This window comes from Zonotrichia albicollis, chromosome 3 (assembly GCF_047830755.1).
Source record: "Zonotrichia albicollis isolate bZonAlb1 chromosome 3, bZonAlb1.hap1, whole genome shotgun sequence".
NCBI lineage: Eukaryota > Metazoa > Chordata > Aves > Passeriformes > Passerellidae > Zonotrichia > Zonotrichia albicollis.
In genome coordinates this window covers 79,801,059-79,820,520 of record NC_133821.1, presented here as the reverse complement: position 1 = coordinate 79,820,520, position 19,462 = coordinate 79,801,059, and the positions used below count along the sequence as shown (strand labels likewise).

Genomic DNA, 19,462 nt, shown 5'->3' with positions numbered 1-19,462 from the left:
CGTGCAGGGTATAATCACACTGCTTAGCACGTTTACCTCACAGTTGATGGATCACCTTCTGCAGGACTTGTGTGCTCTTAGAGCACAGCCTGAAAGCTAATTCCTTGGCAGGAATGTTTGCAGGCTGTGTCAGATGGGAAGCTCCCTGGAGGAAGCTCTTTACTGTTGCTCAGTTGCTGCTTGTAATAGCATGCAATGTCATGCACACACGATACAACTTTCATTTTATTCCTGTTGATACAGCTATGTGATATCTGGAGATGCAGATGGGAAACTGAACATCTGGGACTGGAAGACAACAAAACTCTACAGCAGATTAAAAGCACATGACAAAGTCTGTATCGGTGCAGTGTGGCATCCACACGAAACATCCAAAGTCATCACGTGCGGCTGGGATGGTCTGATTAAACTGTGGGACTAGAGGGGGTGCTGCAGAGACCAAAAGATGCAAGCCCTGCATACATCTGAGATTAGAGTGCATTCTGCTGTGAGGAGGGGTAGACATTGTAATACTGCAGTTCTCAGCTCTCTGTATATATGCACTAAACACCAGGAAATTCAGAAGACTCAAGTGAAAGGATATAGTTCTAAATATGGCATCTGGGAATGAGAAGCTAAGCTGAGGTCATCTGAAGCATGCAGAATCATGTGCCAGTTTGTCTCGCCTCTGCTTGTGCAAAACACTCTTGGAAAATAATATAATTTTAAGAAAAACTATTTTTGTGGTTCTGGCTGTCAGGGAGTTTAAAGAGAAAACCAGCTATTGTCTAACTTTCTTCCTAAGAAGAAATCTTTGGTACCTACTGCAATAGAGTTGGGAAAGATAAGCACAAATCCACTTGCTGAGATTTGCTAATTCACACTAGAAATGAAGAATTAATTGGAAGCTAGCAGTTGTCAGATGAACTCTATCAACTGAAGATGCCATTCATAGTTTCTGTCTGTAGAATCATGAGGCTACTCACTTTCACTTTTGCCAGTAGTCTTCATTTTCAGGGTTTTCCTTGTAATGGTTGTGTGCTGTGTTGTTTTTTTGTCTTCCCATATGCTATTCTGTTCCAATAAGCATGACATATTAAAAAAAAAAAATTGAATGTCTCTTTTTCTGTTTGAAATAGTTTGTATTATAAGCCCCATGAAGGTTTTGACAATTTAATGTATATACATGTGACACCTTTTCTCTTTAAAGAACTTATTTTTAATAAATCTTTTTATAAAAACTCTGCCTATCTTTATTCAATTTTTCTGTCTTGCAGTGTCCATATAAAATATCTCCTTCCATTTGGTATTTTAATGTGTGCTTGTATCAGTGTTCAAATAAACTCATTCTCTTGCAGTGTTCATCTGCATGTCCTGTGGACTGATCCTCTGTTGGGAGAGGCTGTTCCTGCTCCTCTGCTCTTCAGCATGTGGGTGGGAAAGGGTTACTGCTGTCCTTTAGAGGATGAATTTCTGATGTGCTTTTCAGAGGGAGGGTTTGATTCCTGAGCTGGGAGTTGAGCTCTGGTGTGTGCCAGGTGCTGCTTCAAGAGAAAGCGGGCTGGAGCAATTTGGAACTGATTTTCTCCTTCAAATCCATTTCCCAAATGGATATGTGGCAGTGTGCCCTGACTGTTAACAGTTTATATGTACAGAGAAATAAGGAGGAGAAGAGGAATACAGCTGATAGAAAATCTTCCCACAGGAGCACATGCTGGCTTTCACATCAGAAACACCTTTCCCAAATGCTTAAAACCGTTTAAATCATAATACACAAAATGTTTTGCTGTGTTTTTGGTACTGTGTTTTTCCATGTGTCACCTACCATGCTGAACTTTACATATATACTTGTAAAATAGTACATGCAAAATAGGAAAATAAGTGTATAAGCTCTTGTAGTCATATACTGGCTGTTGTCTTTGGAGGAAAAAAAATAAGAAATGTTTCAATCAATTCTGCTGGAGTTGATAAATTGGGATTAAACATTTGCAGCAAGCCCAGAATCAAAATTTCCCCAGAAACTTTCAGATAAAATCCTTTGTCCCTCCCAGTTGGTCACTGCATTAATCTTTTGTGGAATTTCTCACATCTGCATTGATGCCTGCAGGGGGAATTTTCATGAGGATAATTCCCTCTTGTTGCAAACTGCAGAGCTCAGGTTGTCAGCTAGTTTGCTGTGCACAAGGATAGATGTGTATGTGAGTTAGGTGTGAGTCCAGACTTGCTTTTCTAGCAGCCGCCTGGGAGGAGATTTCTTTCTGAGCTAATCAAATCAAATCATTGATCTTGTCAAAATTTCATGTTTGACCAGAAATTGGTCTGTTACAGGGGTTGGTCAGAGCAAGTCTAGGCTGAGACTCTATGCTGGGCTTTGCCTGTGAGCAGACAGATCCAGGGGGAAGTCAGCATTGGGAGAAAAGTGAGGATTGCATGTGGAGATCCCTGGTTCATTTTCCTCGAACATTGGTGGAGAGTGTGGCTCAGTGATTCAAGCTGAACGGACATCCCAGGAGGGCTGGAAGTGAGTGTGTGGCACTGCCAGGAGGGGACACAGCAAAGCTGGACTGCAGGGCTGCCATCACAGCATTGGGTTTTTATTCCCCTTGATCATGCACCTGCAGATTTCAGAAATGACATGCCAATATGTTGCTGCTTTCATTAAAACAGGTTGCTTTTATACCAGAAGTTTTGCAGGTCAGTCAGCTATCTCCATCGTTCTTCTGTCTGGGAAAATTGATCACTCCTCTGACCTTTTGCCAGCTTTTTCTTGGACTTTTTTTCATATACAAGAGGGGGAAATAGCCCACATATCCTCGTGCATCTTGCTGGTAAGGAGGCTGGCTGTCTTGAAGCAGATGGTCTTGGCATCTGTCTTGCTCAGAGTTTATAATTGTCCCCAGTAAGATGGGGCTGCTCAGTCTTTGCCCTCATTACAAAGAACAAACATCGAAATTACTGTGCATCCAGAAAAGTCCAAGATTGTCTTGGAAAAATCCAATTTTTAGTAGCAGGCAGATGTTCGGTACCCTGTTTAACACTGTGGTCCTTAACGGCTGATTTAAACAGGGAGCATTGCAGCTCGGGCAGCCTAGTAACATGATGTACTTTCCTTCTTTCTTCCACCTGGTTATTACAGAATCCTGCTCCCATTTGCTAGGAAGACTCCATATGACAGGCAGCCTGCACGAGGGGAACACGCGGAGAGCGGAGGAGGGAGGGGAGTTTTGCTTGGAACACTTTATAAACAGCATAACCTATACTCCAGAAAAAAAACAGTTGCCAGGAAGGTTGTTCCTCTGGAGACTACTTAAGGGACTTGTTACTGTAGGTTGACTTAACTAGCATACACTCAAAATTTTATGCCTCATATTTTGCAGGAAAACATGGCTTTGCTGTTAGGCTTGCTGATAAGCAAAACAGACACCACGGCTGTCTTGCAGCACTCAGAGAAAACTACTTGTGGCAGGGTTATGTTTACAGAAGCTGCTTGCAGAATTTGAAGCTTTCAGAAACAAGCTGCAACAACTTTCAGCGAGCCATGGACCTGTTAATTCACCAGGCACAGTGGAAGTTTGTCCTCAGACCTGTTTGTTGTCTTCCATGACAGAATATTTAAAATGTGTTAAATGCGCTGAGCCTTTCTGAGCCTCCTTTTGCCCTGCTGTGCTTCATGCCACTGCTCAAATGAAACATTGCTGAATTGGTCAAGAAAGTAAGAGGTTCTCATTAGGCCTTGGCATTTTTTTGGGTAATCTGGAAGATGTCAGGTCTAACTGAGCCTGCTTCTCTGGTTTGGGAAAGGAAGACAGCAACACACATCCTCTGGGGAGTCATTTCAGTAATAGGAACTTTATGGAGCTTCAAGACCACTGACAGTTACCCAGACGTAGTTCTGGGAGCTGCAAATCTTTCCCACTCTCCCAGCGAAATTGCCCCACAGTTGGTGTCTTGCTCCTATTCCCCAGCTAAACTCTTTAATTGTGTAATAAGTCTTTCCTTTTTTGGCGGACTTTAAACTCTTGTAAAATGTTATTAGGAGGGGGAAAAAAAAGAAAAATGCCCTGTCCTAGAAGAGTTGTAACAATTTAACCTCCCACCTCAGCTTGCTCCAGGCTGATTTCCCCAGGCAACCCCAAGCCTTTCCTCAGGACCCTTGTTCATATTTTGCTTTGGCACCCCCACACAGTCCTGCTCTTTCCTCATGTTCTCTCTCAAACAATAATCCCTTCCAATATTCCTTGGAGATAAAAAGGGAACTCAGACTCTCAAATCATTTGTCAGGCCAGACATCTACAGGAAAAAGAAGAAGGCCCATTCCCTGGAGTTTCCAAAACCATGCTGAGTTTTATCAAAAGAGCTTCCCTGCTGCAAACTCCTTTCTCTGCACTGATGCTGATGCTTTGGGAGTACCTTGGGGCAGCAGGACAAGTGGATTTTGTTTGCTTTTAGTCATTATTCCTCCAATATTAAACAAATTGAATAACATTATGGAATATTTCTTCAGATTCTGGATTCTCATGTTTCTTGGAGCAATTTTTCTTTCATGAAGAAGAAGTTGGAAGTCATTTCAGGGCCTCTCCTTGCCTGGCAAGTCAGTTTGAGAGGTCAGCATGGGGTTGTCTGGGAAAGTCCTTGTCCCTTTGTCTTGGCTGCTCCTGGCTGATATTGGTGGAGAGACACAGGTTCTTCTCTTAGGGCACAGCTGCTGCTGCTGCTGCCTCAGAGCTCTGACACCAGTCAGGCACCTGTCCCCTCCTCCCTGCAAGGGCAGTGGCACTCTCAGTGGTGGCTCCACTCTAGATATCTGCAGGTGGATGCAAGGGTGGGTTTCACATTGTTTGTGATTGATCCAGAAATGGAATTTCAAATATAGAGTGGGGGGATACCAGCTAAGACACTGAAGCATTTTCATTACTTGCAGTTTTGTACTGTGTATACCACTGCACTTCCCTTCAGAAAACTGCTTAAACTCAAAGATGTATGTTGGTAATCCACCAAAAAGAGCAGGGATGTGGCAGTGGTGCTCACATTTGAGTCATCCCTTGCAGGCAGTGCACAGCAGGCTCCTGCCCTCCCTGTGCAAGGTGCTGCCTACTGGGATAAGGGATGTAACATGGGCTGTCTGCAAAAGTCTCCTTCTGAAGCAGGTAAAACTCTTTCCATGAGGTCAAACTGCACCATGAACAGGGACTTCTCTTTAAGTGCAGAGACCCTTTCATTACTGCAGGTGGTTCCCTTCAAGGGCCAAGCTTGCTCTGGAGATGCTGCCCCTGAAATCCAGTGGAGGGGGGCAGGTATAAATATCTCTGAATGTAGGTCAGCTCTGAACTTCCACTGCCACTAAACCAGGTCTCTACTGACTGCAATTAAATGTCACATTGTGTTAACAAGCAGGAAAAAATCAAGAGTGATTTCCTACTGAATAACCCTGAGTATCCCGTCAAGGACAAGGGAGCAGCTAATGAAGCTCATGAAATCAAAGTTTTGTAATGAACCAGATGGTCTCAGCTGTTGAATTATTCACCAGAGAGAATGAGTGCCATTTCTTCAGGTGTGCTACTGGGTGATATGTCTTCTTGGCATCTGCCAAGAAAGGCCAGACATATGTTCCCTTTACGCTTTCTTTGTTCTTTCACAGTTGAGAGGCGCTCGAAGAACAACCTTTCACAGTCACAATGGGATCAAAACCTGGGGCCAGAAGTACATGCAATAAATGACAGGTTTTGGAGTGCAGCAGGAGGTCAGACCTTTGTTTAGGCAAATTTTGGAACCTCCAAGGAAGCTAGTGTGACATCCAGAAAAGGCCCAGTTTTCCTGGAGGAGTGTTTAAGTGTTCTAACAAATTCCCCTCTGTGCTGTCATGGGCTCGCCATGGAAAGTTCATGTTGCATTATCAGCTGGGATAGTTTGAGGGGCATCTGTTCTCTTCATTTTCACCTGCTTATGGACAGCATCTGTAAGTTTTGATTCACAAATGTGGTTTATAAATCACTATGAGCCTGTCTGAAAGAGAAATGCCCTCACCCCCACAAAAGGATTTGTGCAAGTAGAATTGCCCCTACCCCTGGGTCATCTCTGTGAGGATCCACTTTAGACCAACCTGAAACATCTCCTGGTGGAGTTGTCCAACTGATGCAATAATGGCTGCACATCAGGAACAAGACCTGTCATCACATCTTTCTTAGGTGGGGTTGGCACTGGCTGTGGCCACCATGAGTGGCCTGAGGAGGCTCCTGGGCTGGAAGCAGGGGACTGGCTGCTCAGGAGAGCTGATGCACCTGCCTGCAGGGAGGGTGGGGGGATGCCCAGTGCACCTGGGGACAGCAGAGCTGGGCAATGCCTGTAATGGTGATGCTGAGTAGGTCTGGGGCTGAGTCTGACTTCCTTCATGGCCATGCAGTTCCCAGTCTCCAGGCTGTGGCTACAAGGGCAGAATGCCCTGTCCACACTGGTATTAATGGTGTTCTCTGTACCTAGCCCTTGAGGAAGGGGGAAGCTGTGGTGATTCCTGTGCAGGTGTGATCTGGGAAGAGTTGTGGAGGGCAACACTGGCCTGTGGTTACTGCATGGAGAGGATCTCTGGCAGGCCAGGGGCAGTTGTGCCTGGGTATGGCAGTGGGTAGACACAGACCCCACACAACACCCCTCAGCAGCAGCCTGTCCACTGCAGCAGCCAGCCAGCACTGCCCTGTGTCCCTGGGCACACACCCAGCAGCTCAGCCATCAGGAGACAGGAACTGAATTCATTTAAAGGTCTCTCCTATAGGTAAAAGAGATTAATAAAAGAGAAGGGGTAAGGGCATAAAGCAAGACCTCAGAAAGGAAGGCTGTAACTCTGCTCTAAGAGATGTGAAGTAGAAAAGCACGGAGTGCATTAAATAAGCACTGTTCATTTTCTCCTATAATATCACATAACTACCTCCAGAATGATAAATGGCTTTTATCTACCCTGTATTAGAGATAAGATTTTCTTTAAAATTACCATAGTTATTGGAATTTTTTGGCCAAAGACGTATTTGCTGTAGCCTGAAGTGTTTCTGATACTACCTGGCAATCCCAAGCAAGTGATTACCTGAGGGTTTATTAATCTCCCTCACTAACCAAAGAACCAGGATGGACCTCTACTCCACTTCTTTAATTTGCATATCACTATACTACTTCAGGGAAATAAATGATGGAAGACGTGCTTCTGTTTTGAATTTTGACATCTGAGAGAGGTCATGTAATTTATTTTTTAGCCTCTTTCTATTGGTTTCTTAAACAAATGATAATAAGCTACTAGGCTACTTACTCTAATACTAGTTAGGAACAAAAACCTGCACAGTGCAGGAATCCATATTTTTATACTTCATTAACAAATCAGGACTTGCAGCTGGACTTTTGCCACCCCATTATTTGAAAAATGGGAGTTGAGCCATTCTGCAGTGCAGCGAGCGTGGCCATTCCAACACACCAGATATTAGTTTAGGAAACCCTGGCAGCCTCCTGCATTTTGATGAATCTCCTCGTGGCTCTGCATCATTAAACAACTTCAGTACTTAATGTATGAGGCTTGTAGCAAGGCTGGCTCTCACAAAGGCATTTCTTACTCGTTTTCCAGAGGTTGTGGATCTCTTGGATTGTGCATTACCTGGTTCAGGGATGGCAATAGGTAGCTCAGCCCTGAGGAGAGTGCTGTGCTCAACGTCTTGGACATGGGGAATTGTACACATCTGTATCAGGTCATCTTGGTTTTGATGCAGAGCTGAGGACACGGTGGGCGCCCACACTGCCCTGCCCTGGGTGTCTGCAAAGCCCTGGCCCAGGTGGGATGTGCAGGGGCAGAAACAGGAGCTACTTTTATAGAATCATAGAATATCTCAAGTTGGAAGGGATCAAATGAAGATCATCAAGACCAACTCGTTGCTCCTCACAGGATCTAAAACTAAACCAGGTTAGTAAGAGAGTCATGCAGAGATTGCCTGAACTCTGACAGGCTTGGTGCCATGACCACTTCCCTGGGAAGCCTGTTCCAGTGACTGGCCACCTTCTGGGGTAAAGAACCTTTTCCTCATAACCCATCTGAACTTCCACTAAAACAGTTTAATTCCATTTTTTTAATTCCATTTTTTCATGTCCTGACATGGTGACTGGAGAGAAGAGATCAGGATCTCCCCCTCCACCACTTCCCTTGAGGAAGCTGCAGACTTGGAGAAGTTGGAAACCAAAGGCAGTTAAAAAGCCCACATGCAAAAGACATGAAAGTGGTGACATCTTGTATTTTAATGAAAAGTTTAAGATCAAAATTCGTCTAAAGATAAGAAAAAATCCAACCTGCTATATATTTTTATCTCCCCCAATTTCTTAGCTCTTTGGGGAATGTCAAAGGCTCCCAGGGGCACTGCAGACAATTCCAGTGTGCAGAACTCCAGCATAGCTGCAGTCCAGGGCACCACCTCTGCCAGCATCAGTGCAGATGCAGGGTCTGGCCTCCTTATGCCAGGGAGAGGCAAGGTGGTGAGGCACAGAACTGGAAAAGGCACCAGGAAATATTCAACTAAACCCCAAACCAAAAAAGACCAGGTTGCACTTTTGTCTCTTACATGTATCTCACTAGATCAAAAACCACTTGCTGCAGCCATTGTAGGACTATTTTCAATCAAGCTGTTCTTTGAGCAGATGAACTAGGGAAGCCCTGTCTTCTGTGGCTGAAGACTCTTGAGGATGAGGGAGTTCTGGCAGCAGCTTATCCAGCAGCTGAATGTCTCTGTCCCTTTGTCTCCCATGTCAGAAGCATTGAAGTCACTTTCTGCAGGCAGACTGGCTTAAAAAACATAAGTCAGGGCATTCAGAAGTTGCCCAAAGAAATAGGTAGGAACTTAGTTTGGTGGTGGTTTCTGTCTCTGCCAAATTCAGCTGGAATTTGCCAGTGGGTTCAAGAACATTCTGTTCTTGCCTAAAGTTTGTTCCATAGGAAACAAGGCCTCAGTAAAAAAGGTGCAAATCAAAGATGATCACTTTACAGAGAAGTAACACTTGACACTTTCTTAAAAAGACACCTCATCCCAAGCACTCTCCTGCCCAAGGGCTGGTCCAGCTCAGTCAGCAGAGCTTCCCAGGGCAGCTCCAGAGGGACGCTCTCCTTGCTGGCATGTTCAGGCATGGGGCAGCCTGGAAAAGCCATGCTCTCATGCTCCCCTAGACAAACCTTTACAGAAACCTCTGTCCTCAATGGGACAATGTACCCACTGGGAAATAAATTGCTACACAATCTATCTTCCCCTATTGCCAGTTCTTTTGACAACATATAAATATAAAAGCCAGTTCATTTTGTTAGCAGTCACGGAGTGCATATTGAGCAACTTTAGCCAGTGACACCAAAATCCTCTTCAATAACGCTCCGGGACCAGATGGTTTGCAATCACACATCATAAACTCCTTTCTGCTATTTCCATCTTGTATTTACCCAGCTCAGTGTGTAACAGCTACTGGCGTTGAAGGCTTCCTTTTTCAGAAACATCTGTGGTTTTGATAAGTCTTTGTAGGTATGGAAAAGCCTGAAGTCCTTGAGCTCCAGCTCTCGGAGCAGGCTGTACCAGTACCGCACCACGGTGCTGTCATTGCCACTGACCTCAAACCCAGGCCAGTGCATGTGCACCTCAAAGACCAGCTGTCCTATCTGCTCAACAACATCTTCCAGAATCAGGTTTTCCAAAATTTTCCACTCGGCGCTCTCCACGTCTACCTTGAGGACGTCAATCTGCAACAAAAGCACCATTACTATGTGAAAACAAGAAACTTTGCAGTTATATAACATGTGAGGCTAGGGTTGGCCATTTTTCAATACACATAGATTTTCATTTCATATTAAAAAAATAAATCAAAAAGTCTCAGAGGACTAACACAGCAGTACACAGAGTTTCATGCTGGACTGTTCATAGCCCTTTTCCTCCTGCCTCCAGCTCAGGGTCAAACAGCTATGTATTTCAAAATCCTCCTATAATCAAAGCACGTAACTGGTTCCTTCACAATTCTTGGGTGGCATCACAGCTATGAAAAAAATAAACAGAACCAAAGGACAGACCCAAACCCACTAACAGGAATTACCTGCACCATAGCTGAGTAGGGTGCTCATGAGCCATATGCTACATGCATCACACAAGTGCAAGAGAAGAGCAAAGCAAAAAATGAACGCTGTGAGCAGCTCAGGTGATCAGCTGCCCTTGGCCAAGCTGCTGGCTGCAGCTTTGCAGGCATTGCTACAGATGCTGAGAGAGGAGGACCAAAACAAAGGATAACTATGCAAAGAGTCTTCAGGATTTTAAGGGCAGCTCCTCCAAAGGAAAAGGCACAGCAGAAAAGAAGACATGAAGGTGTTTGAAAGGAATAACAGACCCAACAGATAAGTACCATGTTCTAGTTTTGGACCATTATTTAATTTTGTAGTGAGATATTCAGCAATCCAGCTTCTCACAGCTGTGGGTTGACTTTGTTTGGAGATTAGCTGGGGGAGGCAAGCTGATGCTTTAACATAAAAAGAGCATTTCATCACCATTTCACACCTAATAGAAAACAATGACCACAGCGCAGCAGTGGTCGCAAGCTGCAGAGCTCAGCTTGTTTTCCAGAGCCCAGCAGGGGAAAGTCCTACACCATGAGAGTAGGGTTTGCCTGTGCCAGTTCCACCTGAGCTGATGCTTCTGCCCATCTGCTCGCACTCAAGATGGGTTTGGAGTGAAAAACTGAAGACTTTATATAGTCAAGAATTCCAATTTAAAAAAAAAAAAAAAAGGTGGGGGAAATTAAAAAAGAAAAATCCCCAAAAATCAAACCAGGAAAAAAAAAAAAACCAAAATGAAACCAACAAAACCCCCAGATTCTCTCTGGCACTCTACCTTAACCACTTGTGGCAATATCAAAAAAGGCACCTGTGCAGGTATAGGAGAGAAATTTGGGCAGGTAATTTAAAAGCACTTCCAAGGCAGCTGTTCTCCTGAGCTGCCCATGCCAGGGCAGCTGCTGATGCCATGGATGCCATGTCCCATCTGTGGGGTTCTGCCCTGGGCACAGGGCAGGGCTTGTGCTGTGAGCACCTCTCCAGCCCAACCAGAGCTGTGCTTTGCATGGGCCATGGCCAAGAAACCACAGGGCCATGGCAAGGGGTGGCCACATCCTCCTTCCCTGGTCCCATGGATGGCTGCCTGGAGGGGCCAGGGGCTGTGGTGCTGGGGTGCAGGGCTCACAGCCACGTCAGCCCTCCTCAGGGGCTGTGCCCCAGCACTGTGGATGGGCATGGCATGGCATGGCATGGCATGGCAGGAATCTGTAGGTGCTGGACACTTGCCCATTCTGATCTCTGTCTGTAAAACAAGGGTGGCAATCACTGAACAGGGGCTGAGCGCATGAAGGGCTGTGGGACTTGCATGGAACAAGCTGCAAAACAGCTGGAAACAAAACACCACATTTTCAGAGCAGGACTTGAATGAGCTCCATGGTCACAGAGTGAATCCTAACAAGCCAAGCCACCACTTGTGTGCTCATTAAGAAGGCATTGTGCCTCCTTCACTCTGTAGGAGGCAGGGGGCCAGTGGAAAATGACCAAGGGACTGTGGAATTAAAGCCCATATTGTGGTATGTGCCCATGGGGAGCAGAAAGGAAGGCTGCACAGACAACCTTAGCTCTGGTATTTCCTAACTTGCCCCCCTAACAAAGGGCCTGTCAGTCTGTCTGTCCGCGGGTCAGTGAAACAGTTGAACGCAGCGCTCCTTTGGGTTCAAGGGGAGGCTGAATTTAAATTAAGCAGCTCATGACATTTCAGCTGGTGGGTGAGCCCACTTGTTCTCCTTCATACATTTAAATTGGTTATTTATTTTGCAAATGCCAACTCACATCTCTACCTGCAGTGCAGTTTCACAGGCAGCTGGTTCCACATGGGTGCAACCACCACAGGGTTCACACTGCCACACTTAACAAACCACAGATTTTTATCTCTGGGAGACTTATGTAACTTTGAAAGCAGACAAATTATTCAAACCCTTTTTTTTTTCGGGGGGGAGGGGGTGGATGGATAGGGGAAAAAATGTTTCTAGGCATTTGGTTTTGTTTTCCCATGATCTTACTTTATGGCATCAGTAGGACATCTTTTCCCATGGTAATGTTTCCAGTCCTTCAGGTTTGTTTGTTTTTCTCTCTTGACACTAACTGCTGCTCTGGCTGCTCAGCAGGCACTCTGCATGCTCTGTGCTGTATTTGCAAAACTGATCTTAAAAGTGGCTGGTAACCAGTGTTTTGGTAGGAGAAAATGAGTTACCACAATAACAGCTTGAACACACAATGAAATAACCAGGAAAGAAACACGGGCTAGTGGAGATGTGTTGCATACACAAAGCAGAGGGTCTTTGTTGCTCTTTGTGCCCTGCACTGCACAGAAACCTGGAGGGAGGAAGGTACCTGTCTCAACCCACCAAATTTCATGACTGCCTTCCAGGCAAGGTGTCTCTTTCTGCCCAGATTCTCCAGTGCATACCATGGATAGTGCAAAATGAATGGCAGAACAGCTCTGTTTAGGCATATCTGAGCAAATTACCAGCATCCTGCTAACACCAAATGCAAGTTTTGTGATGATTAGACAGCTCAGGAGATATTTACCATTGGTGATAAGCAGCACACTACCGATAAGAAATGCACTACCACCTTCCAGTTGCCTTGATCCAAAGTGTCAGTGAAAGGATTAGTGGGCAAATCTATAAATTCAGAGCTCTAATTCACCCGGGAGCACAGCTGGAGTCTGCTGCTGTGAATAAATCCTGGAGGGCAAAGATCTACAGTGCCTGAAGGTAAAGTATGGCAGTGAGTTTCAAACACTCACAAAGGCTGGTTCCTCTTATCTTCCACAAATCCTATTATCCTCCATGAACTAACTAGGTTATCACAGAAAAGTTAAAAACGTGGATTTTAGAATGTTTTCTCAGTTTAGCTCCCTTGAAAACGCACTGCAGCATTGCACCACTTACACTTGGAGGAAAAAGAAAAAAAAGGGGGCCATGCTCGTGCACAACCAAGCACATAAAACAGCTGAAAAATTGTGTTTTGCTTAGTGAAGGTCAACATACACTGTATGAAGGCTCATTTCTTCTTTTTAGGGTAATGACTTGTTACAAGTGTGCATCATTTCCTAAAGCAGAGATCTGAGCTCTGTTCACCTTGGCCGCTTTTGAAACACCAGGGTTAACGGGGATTTCAGGCTGTGCTGCCCCGTGGGCATCATTTAAAGCTCCCCGTGGAGAAGAGTCAATTGAGAGTGAGTAGCTGGAGGAAGCAATTTAGCTGTATTACTTCCAGCATGAGCTCAGCATGTGGAAGTGGAAGCCAGGAAAGGCAAAACCAGCAAATGCAAGTCAGGTACAGAGGATCCCTGTTCTGTGGGAGCAGGTCTGCAGTGCAAGCTTGGGAGGAGGGAGAGGAGAGCTGGCTACAGCTTTCAGGCACAGGGACAGATCTCAGAACCACCTCAGCCTCCTGAACTGCAGGGCTGCTCCCACAGTGCAACAGAAAAATATTCCTCCACTCCCTGTGATACCTGGTTACCATTCTGACATCAGCTGTACAGCAAGAAAAAGTCTGCTGGCTTGTGCATCAGTTTTCCCCCTCTTTCCCTAAATACAATTCTCTGTTCTCAGAAAACAAAACTCTAGAGAAAGTTGCTTAATTTACATTTTGATAGCATGTGTTTGCAGGTAACAGCAGGTGCTTGGGTGTGTTTTGTTTAACTGTAACTTCCCTCTTATCCTTTTCCCACATGCAGATTTTCAGCATACTTCCCTCATTTTCTTTCCTCTCAAAATACATCCACAGCCTGTCCTCACCAGCAGGAGATGGCTTGGATGTAAAGTCCCTTTCCTTTCATTTCCTTTTATTCTTAGTGAAGGCTGTAATTGATGGCAGCCAGGATGCCACAGAGCCTAAAAGCAAATTATGCTCCCAGCAGCTTGTGACTGTCTCTTCCCATGCTCCCTGAGAGCAGTGGGAAGGGGAAACATCCTGATTCTCTCTGAGCCATCTGCTGGGGACACCAGGACTGCTGGGGGCCTGGCCAGAGCAGCACGGGTGCCGAAATCGGGAGGAAAGTCAATCACGGCTGAGCAGCGATGTACAGCCCCAACCAGCAGCACTTCTCTCTCAAATGACTGCCCTTCCTTCCTGCTCACATTTACACCTCTCTTGGTGGTCTGGACAGCCAGTTTCAAATTGGCTCTGGAACAAATGTGTCATTTGAGATTATCCACTCCCAGTGTGACAGAACGGGCACGTCTTCAAGAATCTGCTTAAGGCATCAAAGTCACAAAGCTGATTTGTGCAGTTGGGTGCTTACAGGGCCTTTGGTCTTTTTTTACAGTAAAGGGCAACTGTCCAGTTGTAGTTACTCATACAATATCCACATCACTGAAACAGAAAGCCTGCAGTGAGTGCAGGCAAGCTTCATACCTCTGCTCTCATCACTGATTCTCCACAGCCTCACAAGTGGCAGTCTGTTCTCCCAGTTCTGGGGATGTACTTCCATGAACCCATTACACAGCAGGAGCAGGATATTAAGTAATACTATGTTTGCTACTTAAATCAGAGAAAATGTTTCAAAATAATATTTTAAAAACTTATTTAACTTTCTCACAGCCAACTATCAGTGCAGGAACAGATTGCCAGATGCAGTAATGGCCCCAGACAAATGCACCCATCCAGGAAGCCCACCCAGCACAGGCCAGAGGCACAATCTCAGCTGTGTGCTCAGGAGTGCTATGAGCACTGTGCTTTCCCATGGGGGATTGTTCCTAGGAAAGATCCATGCTGGCAGCCCAAGTGTTTCCTTCACACAGCCTCAGAGCCCCAGTCTGGGGGTAACCTGGCACTTCAACTCCCCAGCTCTTCCCTTGGTCTCTGATGCCAAGACATTTCCCACATACTCTCTCCATCTGGAAAGAATTACTCTCTGAGGACCCATTCCAGAATGGAAGATACATAGACCCCATCCAGTCCAGTTAACTGGACCAGTGAAGCAAAGACTCTTACTCCAGTGGACAGACAGAGAAGAGACCTTTCAGCTGGCAGAAGGCTCCTTTTAATGCCACTTTACCAATGGACAACATAATCTTTGGACAAACAACCCCCAGATGAGTCACAAGATCAGCATGGCCTGAAATCCTTTTTCCCTGGCTGCAATTGGTCAGGTAGTCACAGTTTTCACCTGTAGCCTTCTGTCACCACATACATCATTCTTTTCATGGGACCAGTTCTTGGCATCTTTCCTCTTTTGTGCTGGACACTGGACTAGTCAGAGACAGCAGGTCACTTGTTAATCATCTTCTGGTCATACAAAAATACAGGTCCCCAGGCTAAACTGATTTTCAGACAGGTTTGATGGGTTTAGCTAGCTCTATACTATAATGATCTCAAAGCCAGACATCTTATCTAGCTTGCTACCCAGCAAGACCAAGGTTCCTGTACTGTGACCCAGAGAACAGGTTCTGCAAACCCTGCATGGAGCAGGCACACACTGCACATGGACGTGGCTAAGGGAGAAGCCCTTCCCTCACAAGAAAAACTGAGCATCAAAGATCTTTGTTCCCCGTTTCTTTAAACTGAGACCAGTCTCCAGAGCAGGCAACAGGAACCTCACCACTCACTAGCTGAAGACTCAAAGTGGTGCCTCCTCAGAGGAAATGGTGAAAAGTCACTGTGAGGACATAAGCCTTCAAACAGTGACCTCCTCATCTGCTCTGAGTGGCAGCAGCTCACAAGTGTGCACCTCTGCTCAGAAACACTGTGCTCCAGCTCCCATTTGCATCCTGTTGCCTTTTTCAGTTCACATGGCTCTCCTGCTGTACACTAAAAGATGAAAACAACCCAGACCCCTCGCTCAGTGCTTCAATCCAAAGTCTAGATTGCCCAAGTAGGAAAAATCCCACAAGGGGTCTGCAGAAATCCTGACTTTAAATAAATTAAGAGTCTGATCAGCTGCAAAAGCTCTGCTTGCCAATGCCCATGCTGCAAACAGACATTTTAAACACTGCATGCACTCCTCCAGCAGCTGCTCTGTGTGCAGCCCTGGCTGGGGGCAGGAGCTGCTTTGCAGAATGTGCATTCAGCCATCCAGTCCTGCAGGAGATATCCTGCTGCCCTCTCCCCCCACAGAGAGGGGGAAACCCTTTCCTTTCTGCTCGTTTGGTCTTCTCTGCCAGACACTGCTGGATGCCTGCGGGAACGGATATTTACTCAAAAGAATAAATGGCGTATGCTAGACCCTCCAGCCTCTTCATTAGAGGGGAACAAACATTTGCAGTCTGTTTGTGCTGCACCAAGCATGGATGGTGGGACACAGCTCCATGCTTGCATAAAGCCACGTTATCCTGGTCTTGCTGAAAGTGAAAACCAGCAGCAGCAGGTCAGGCACACTGCAGCAGGATAAGGGAGCTGTCAGTGCAGGAGGTTTGCAATAGAAGGCAAATGGTAAAGCAGCAATTGATTCCAAAGCCCTGAGGGGCAAGATTTGCAAGTGAGTGCACGCAGTGCATGGGACAGAGGGCTTAGCCTACCATAAAATAGTTGCTCAGAGTAAATAGCATTTTGGCTTTCTATGGTTTATTAACACAGCGCCCATGGGGGCCTTCAAAATGTAGGTAATTGAAGAAAGGAATCAGAGTCCCATCTTCAAAAAACATTCACCACACGTTAAAGGACATCTCTTGCAGGATGAGAATCCGCAGCCCTGGTATATCCAAGTAGCTCCACTTATATCTGGTGGAGGACTTGGTTCCCATCTGCACTTGCCAGAGCAATAAAGTCCTTTGAGAATGCATCCCTCCATGGGGATCCATTTGTTTCATTCCATTTCTGGTCCAAGGTGCCAACCTGCCTAACCTTCTATTTGCTTGCAACCACGACAGGAAGAAAGCTGCACGTACATTCCTGAAAACATGAATAAAAACCATCACAAAATGCTCACACAACTCAGATTTCATCTGGGACAGGCATTCAGGAGGGGCAGGAAGAACTGCAAAGCCATTGACCTCTGGATTTCAAATTTTTGAGAACGGAACCTTAAACGGAACCTTAAACTGCTGTCAGATGAAAAGAGAGACCAGAAAGGATTCGGACACTAAGGTGAAAGTATTGAAATGAGATATGGCCAATTCCAATGACAAGACCTTGTAAACTATGACTGGAGGAAGGACAAATGTGGGGAGAAGAAAAAGTACATTTTTTTAGAAAGCTCCTAGAGGCTCTGAGTAGGGCATTTGTCTGAAGTGCTTGTCAGTGTCAACACCACTGGGAAATTGTGAGAAAGATGGGCAGTGGAGGAAAACCAGGATGCTCATAGAAAGGGGTTGCTGTCAGTTCTCATTAAGCCCATGCCACACCATGGACCACCACCCTGATCAGATATCCAGCCAAAATAAAACCATAAAATTCACATTACTGTGTTTAAGCCAGGGTTAGTGGCCTAAGGAAGAGCTGGGGAGTGTGCACACAGGCCTGAACTCAGCAGGTACCTGCACCTGGTACCACCTTGTGAAGCTGCCCAGGCTCCTGCCGAGCTCCAGGTTGGGCAGGAGGAGGGAACAGGACTGCCTGGTTTCCTGCAGCAGCAGCACAGCTCTGTGCACTGCCCCACAGTGCCTGCAGCCAGTGCCATGCTCCTCTGAATGCAACTCTTAGACACTGAAATTGTCAAATAGCAAGGTGGAATTGAGCACAGCTTGCACAGCCCTCTTGCAAAGCTGGTGGAAAGCAGAATTTTCCTACCTGATTTCTTTCTGAAGGGTCCTAACAACCATAACACTGGTAGCAAAAAAAAAAAAAAAAAAGGAAAATAAAGCCCTAAAAAAAATTGTCCTTCCCTTCTCATTTTTAGCAGACCGTAATATCCTTTGTAAGTGCCTTTATTTCTTATTTTGAAAGATGACCTGAATAAGTTCTGCTTCAACACTTTCATTACAATTCAGGTGTTGCACTAGGCCTTTTCCTAGGGGAAGAAAAGGCTATGGATTGCACCATATTCAGCCAATGGTATCATTAAAAAGATCTTTCCTCCATGCCTGACAATTGCATACTGAACAGCACCTTCAGGTCGCTGTCTAGAAATACCAATATTCTTAACAATGTCTTGGGAAGTGCCCCTGGTGGAGAGAATTTAAATGAGGCAAAAGGAAATGTAAGAGACCAAGAGAAAACCTGTAAAGGAAAGTGCATGAGGCACTTTGTGCACACAACACCAAAAGCAAGAGGTGGTGAGCAGTAAATCACTGTGCAAAGATCTTTGCTTCCAGAAACATGAGGTTGTCAAGCCCATTTTTAGTTGCAGCCGAACCCTTCAATCTACCTACAATTAAAATACTTCAGGCAGCAGCTGACTCAGCTGACTAAGCAAATACAGACCTACCACCACCTTGATTTCATTATCCCTGAAATGAAAAAATACATACATGCAGGAAAGAAACACTGTGTGCCATGAGCTTGGGGATTACTCAGGGGCAACTATTACAACACTACGGAAGGCAGTGTTTCCAACTGCAGGTAGAAACATCTGCACCAGCTTGACTGCCTCTTTTCAGCAAGGGGAGTAAGGTTTGCCAGCTCTCTGAGAGACCCCCAAACAAAGGGTTCCCATCCCGCTCAAGCTGCAGCAATGTCTGTCCTTGAATGAGACAAACTGCACCACAACAGTTTAGCTTCAGTTTATAAGAACCTCAACAGCTACCTCAAATATAGAAATTTAAGTTAATGGAGGTGAGGTTTGTGCTCCTCCATCCTGTGGCCAGTCATTTATTTAGACTATAAGCTCCAAGTGCTATGGTATTGCATCTGCCTGGTGCAAAAGGGTGCAGTGCTAAAATGGGACTTTGCTGAGCAGAGTTACTCCTTCTGCAAATAGGTCATGACCAGCCATTTACACTATGAAACAATTCAGTGTTCTGGGACAAAACTCTTTTTACTGTGCCATTCAGAAACTGATATAACAAGGAGACAGTCTGATGAGTGACAAAAAAGCAAACAAGATGATAAGCAGTAACTGCAGACATTTCCAGGGAAGGACAGTCAGGACATTTCCAGGAAGAAGGCAGTCACAGCCTGAGCCTTAGCAGAGACACCATTGGGACTTCTGAATAGTACTGATTGCTGATGCTCCAGCTGCAGGAGGGGCAGCACAATACAAATAAGATGTAACAGGAAATAGAGGATCTCTCATGTTGGAGAAATCTTAGAAAGGCCAGAATGATAACCCTGCAAAGCAAAGGCTCTTCTTCACTGCTATATATAGATGGTAAATAACAGCTGCAGAAAAAGGGCCACTTTAAGCTTAAAGACCATTGATTGCACAAGAAAAATTGGATGTAAAAATAATGAGGCTAAAATTCAAATGAAGTGTGGGTTGTCTCCTTTTAGAATTGAGATTCTGGAAAAGCCCCAGACAAGCATAAAAAGCAAAGAAAAAATTAAAACCCTTCCAAG

The 19,462-nt window shown here is 45.3% G+C and overlaps 2 protein-coding genes across 3 annotated transcripts in view; one reads left to right on the top strand and one right to left on the bottom strand.

The window, feature by feature from the left end:
• Positions 1-1,343, top strand: part of CDC40 (cell division cycle 40) — a 36,685-nt gene extending 35,342 nt beyond the window's left edge. The window contains exon 15 of the mRNA XM_074537970.1: positions 244-1,343. Within this exon, the coding sequence (XP_074394071.1) occupies positions 244-421 (178 nt within the window). The 3' untranslated portion in view covers positions 422-1,343. The remainder of the gene's footprint in view (positions 1-243) is intronic.
• The window catches only part of METTL24 (methyltransferase like 24), a 54,036-nt gene continuing 34,815 nt past the window's right edge, over positions 242-19,462 (bottom strand). For both annotated transcript variants that reach the window (XM_074537971.1, XM_074537973.1), the window contains one exon: positions 242-9,718. In XM_074537971.1, coding sequence (XP_074394072.1) covers positions 9,404-9,718 — 315 coding nt within the window. In that variant the 3' untranslated portion in view covers positions 242-9,403. The remainder of the gene's footprint in view (positions 9,719-19,462) is intronic.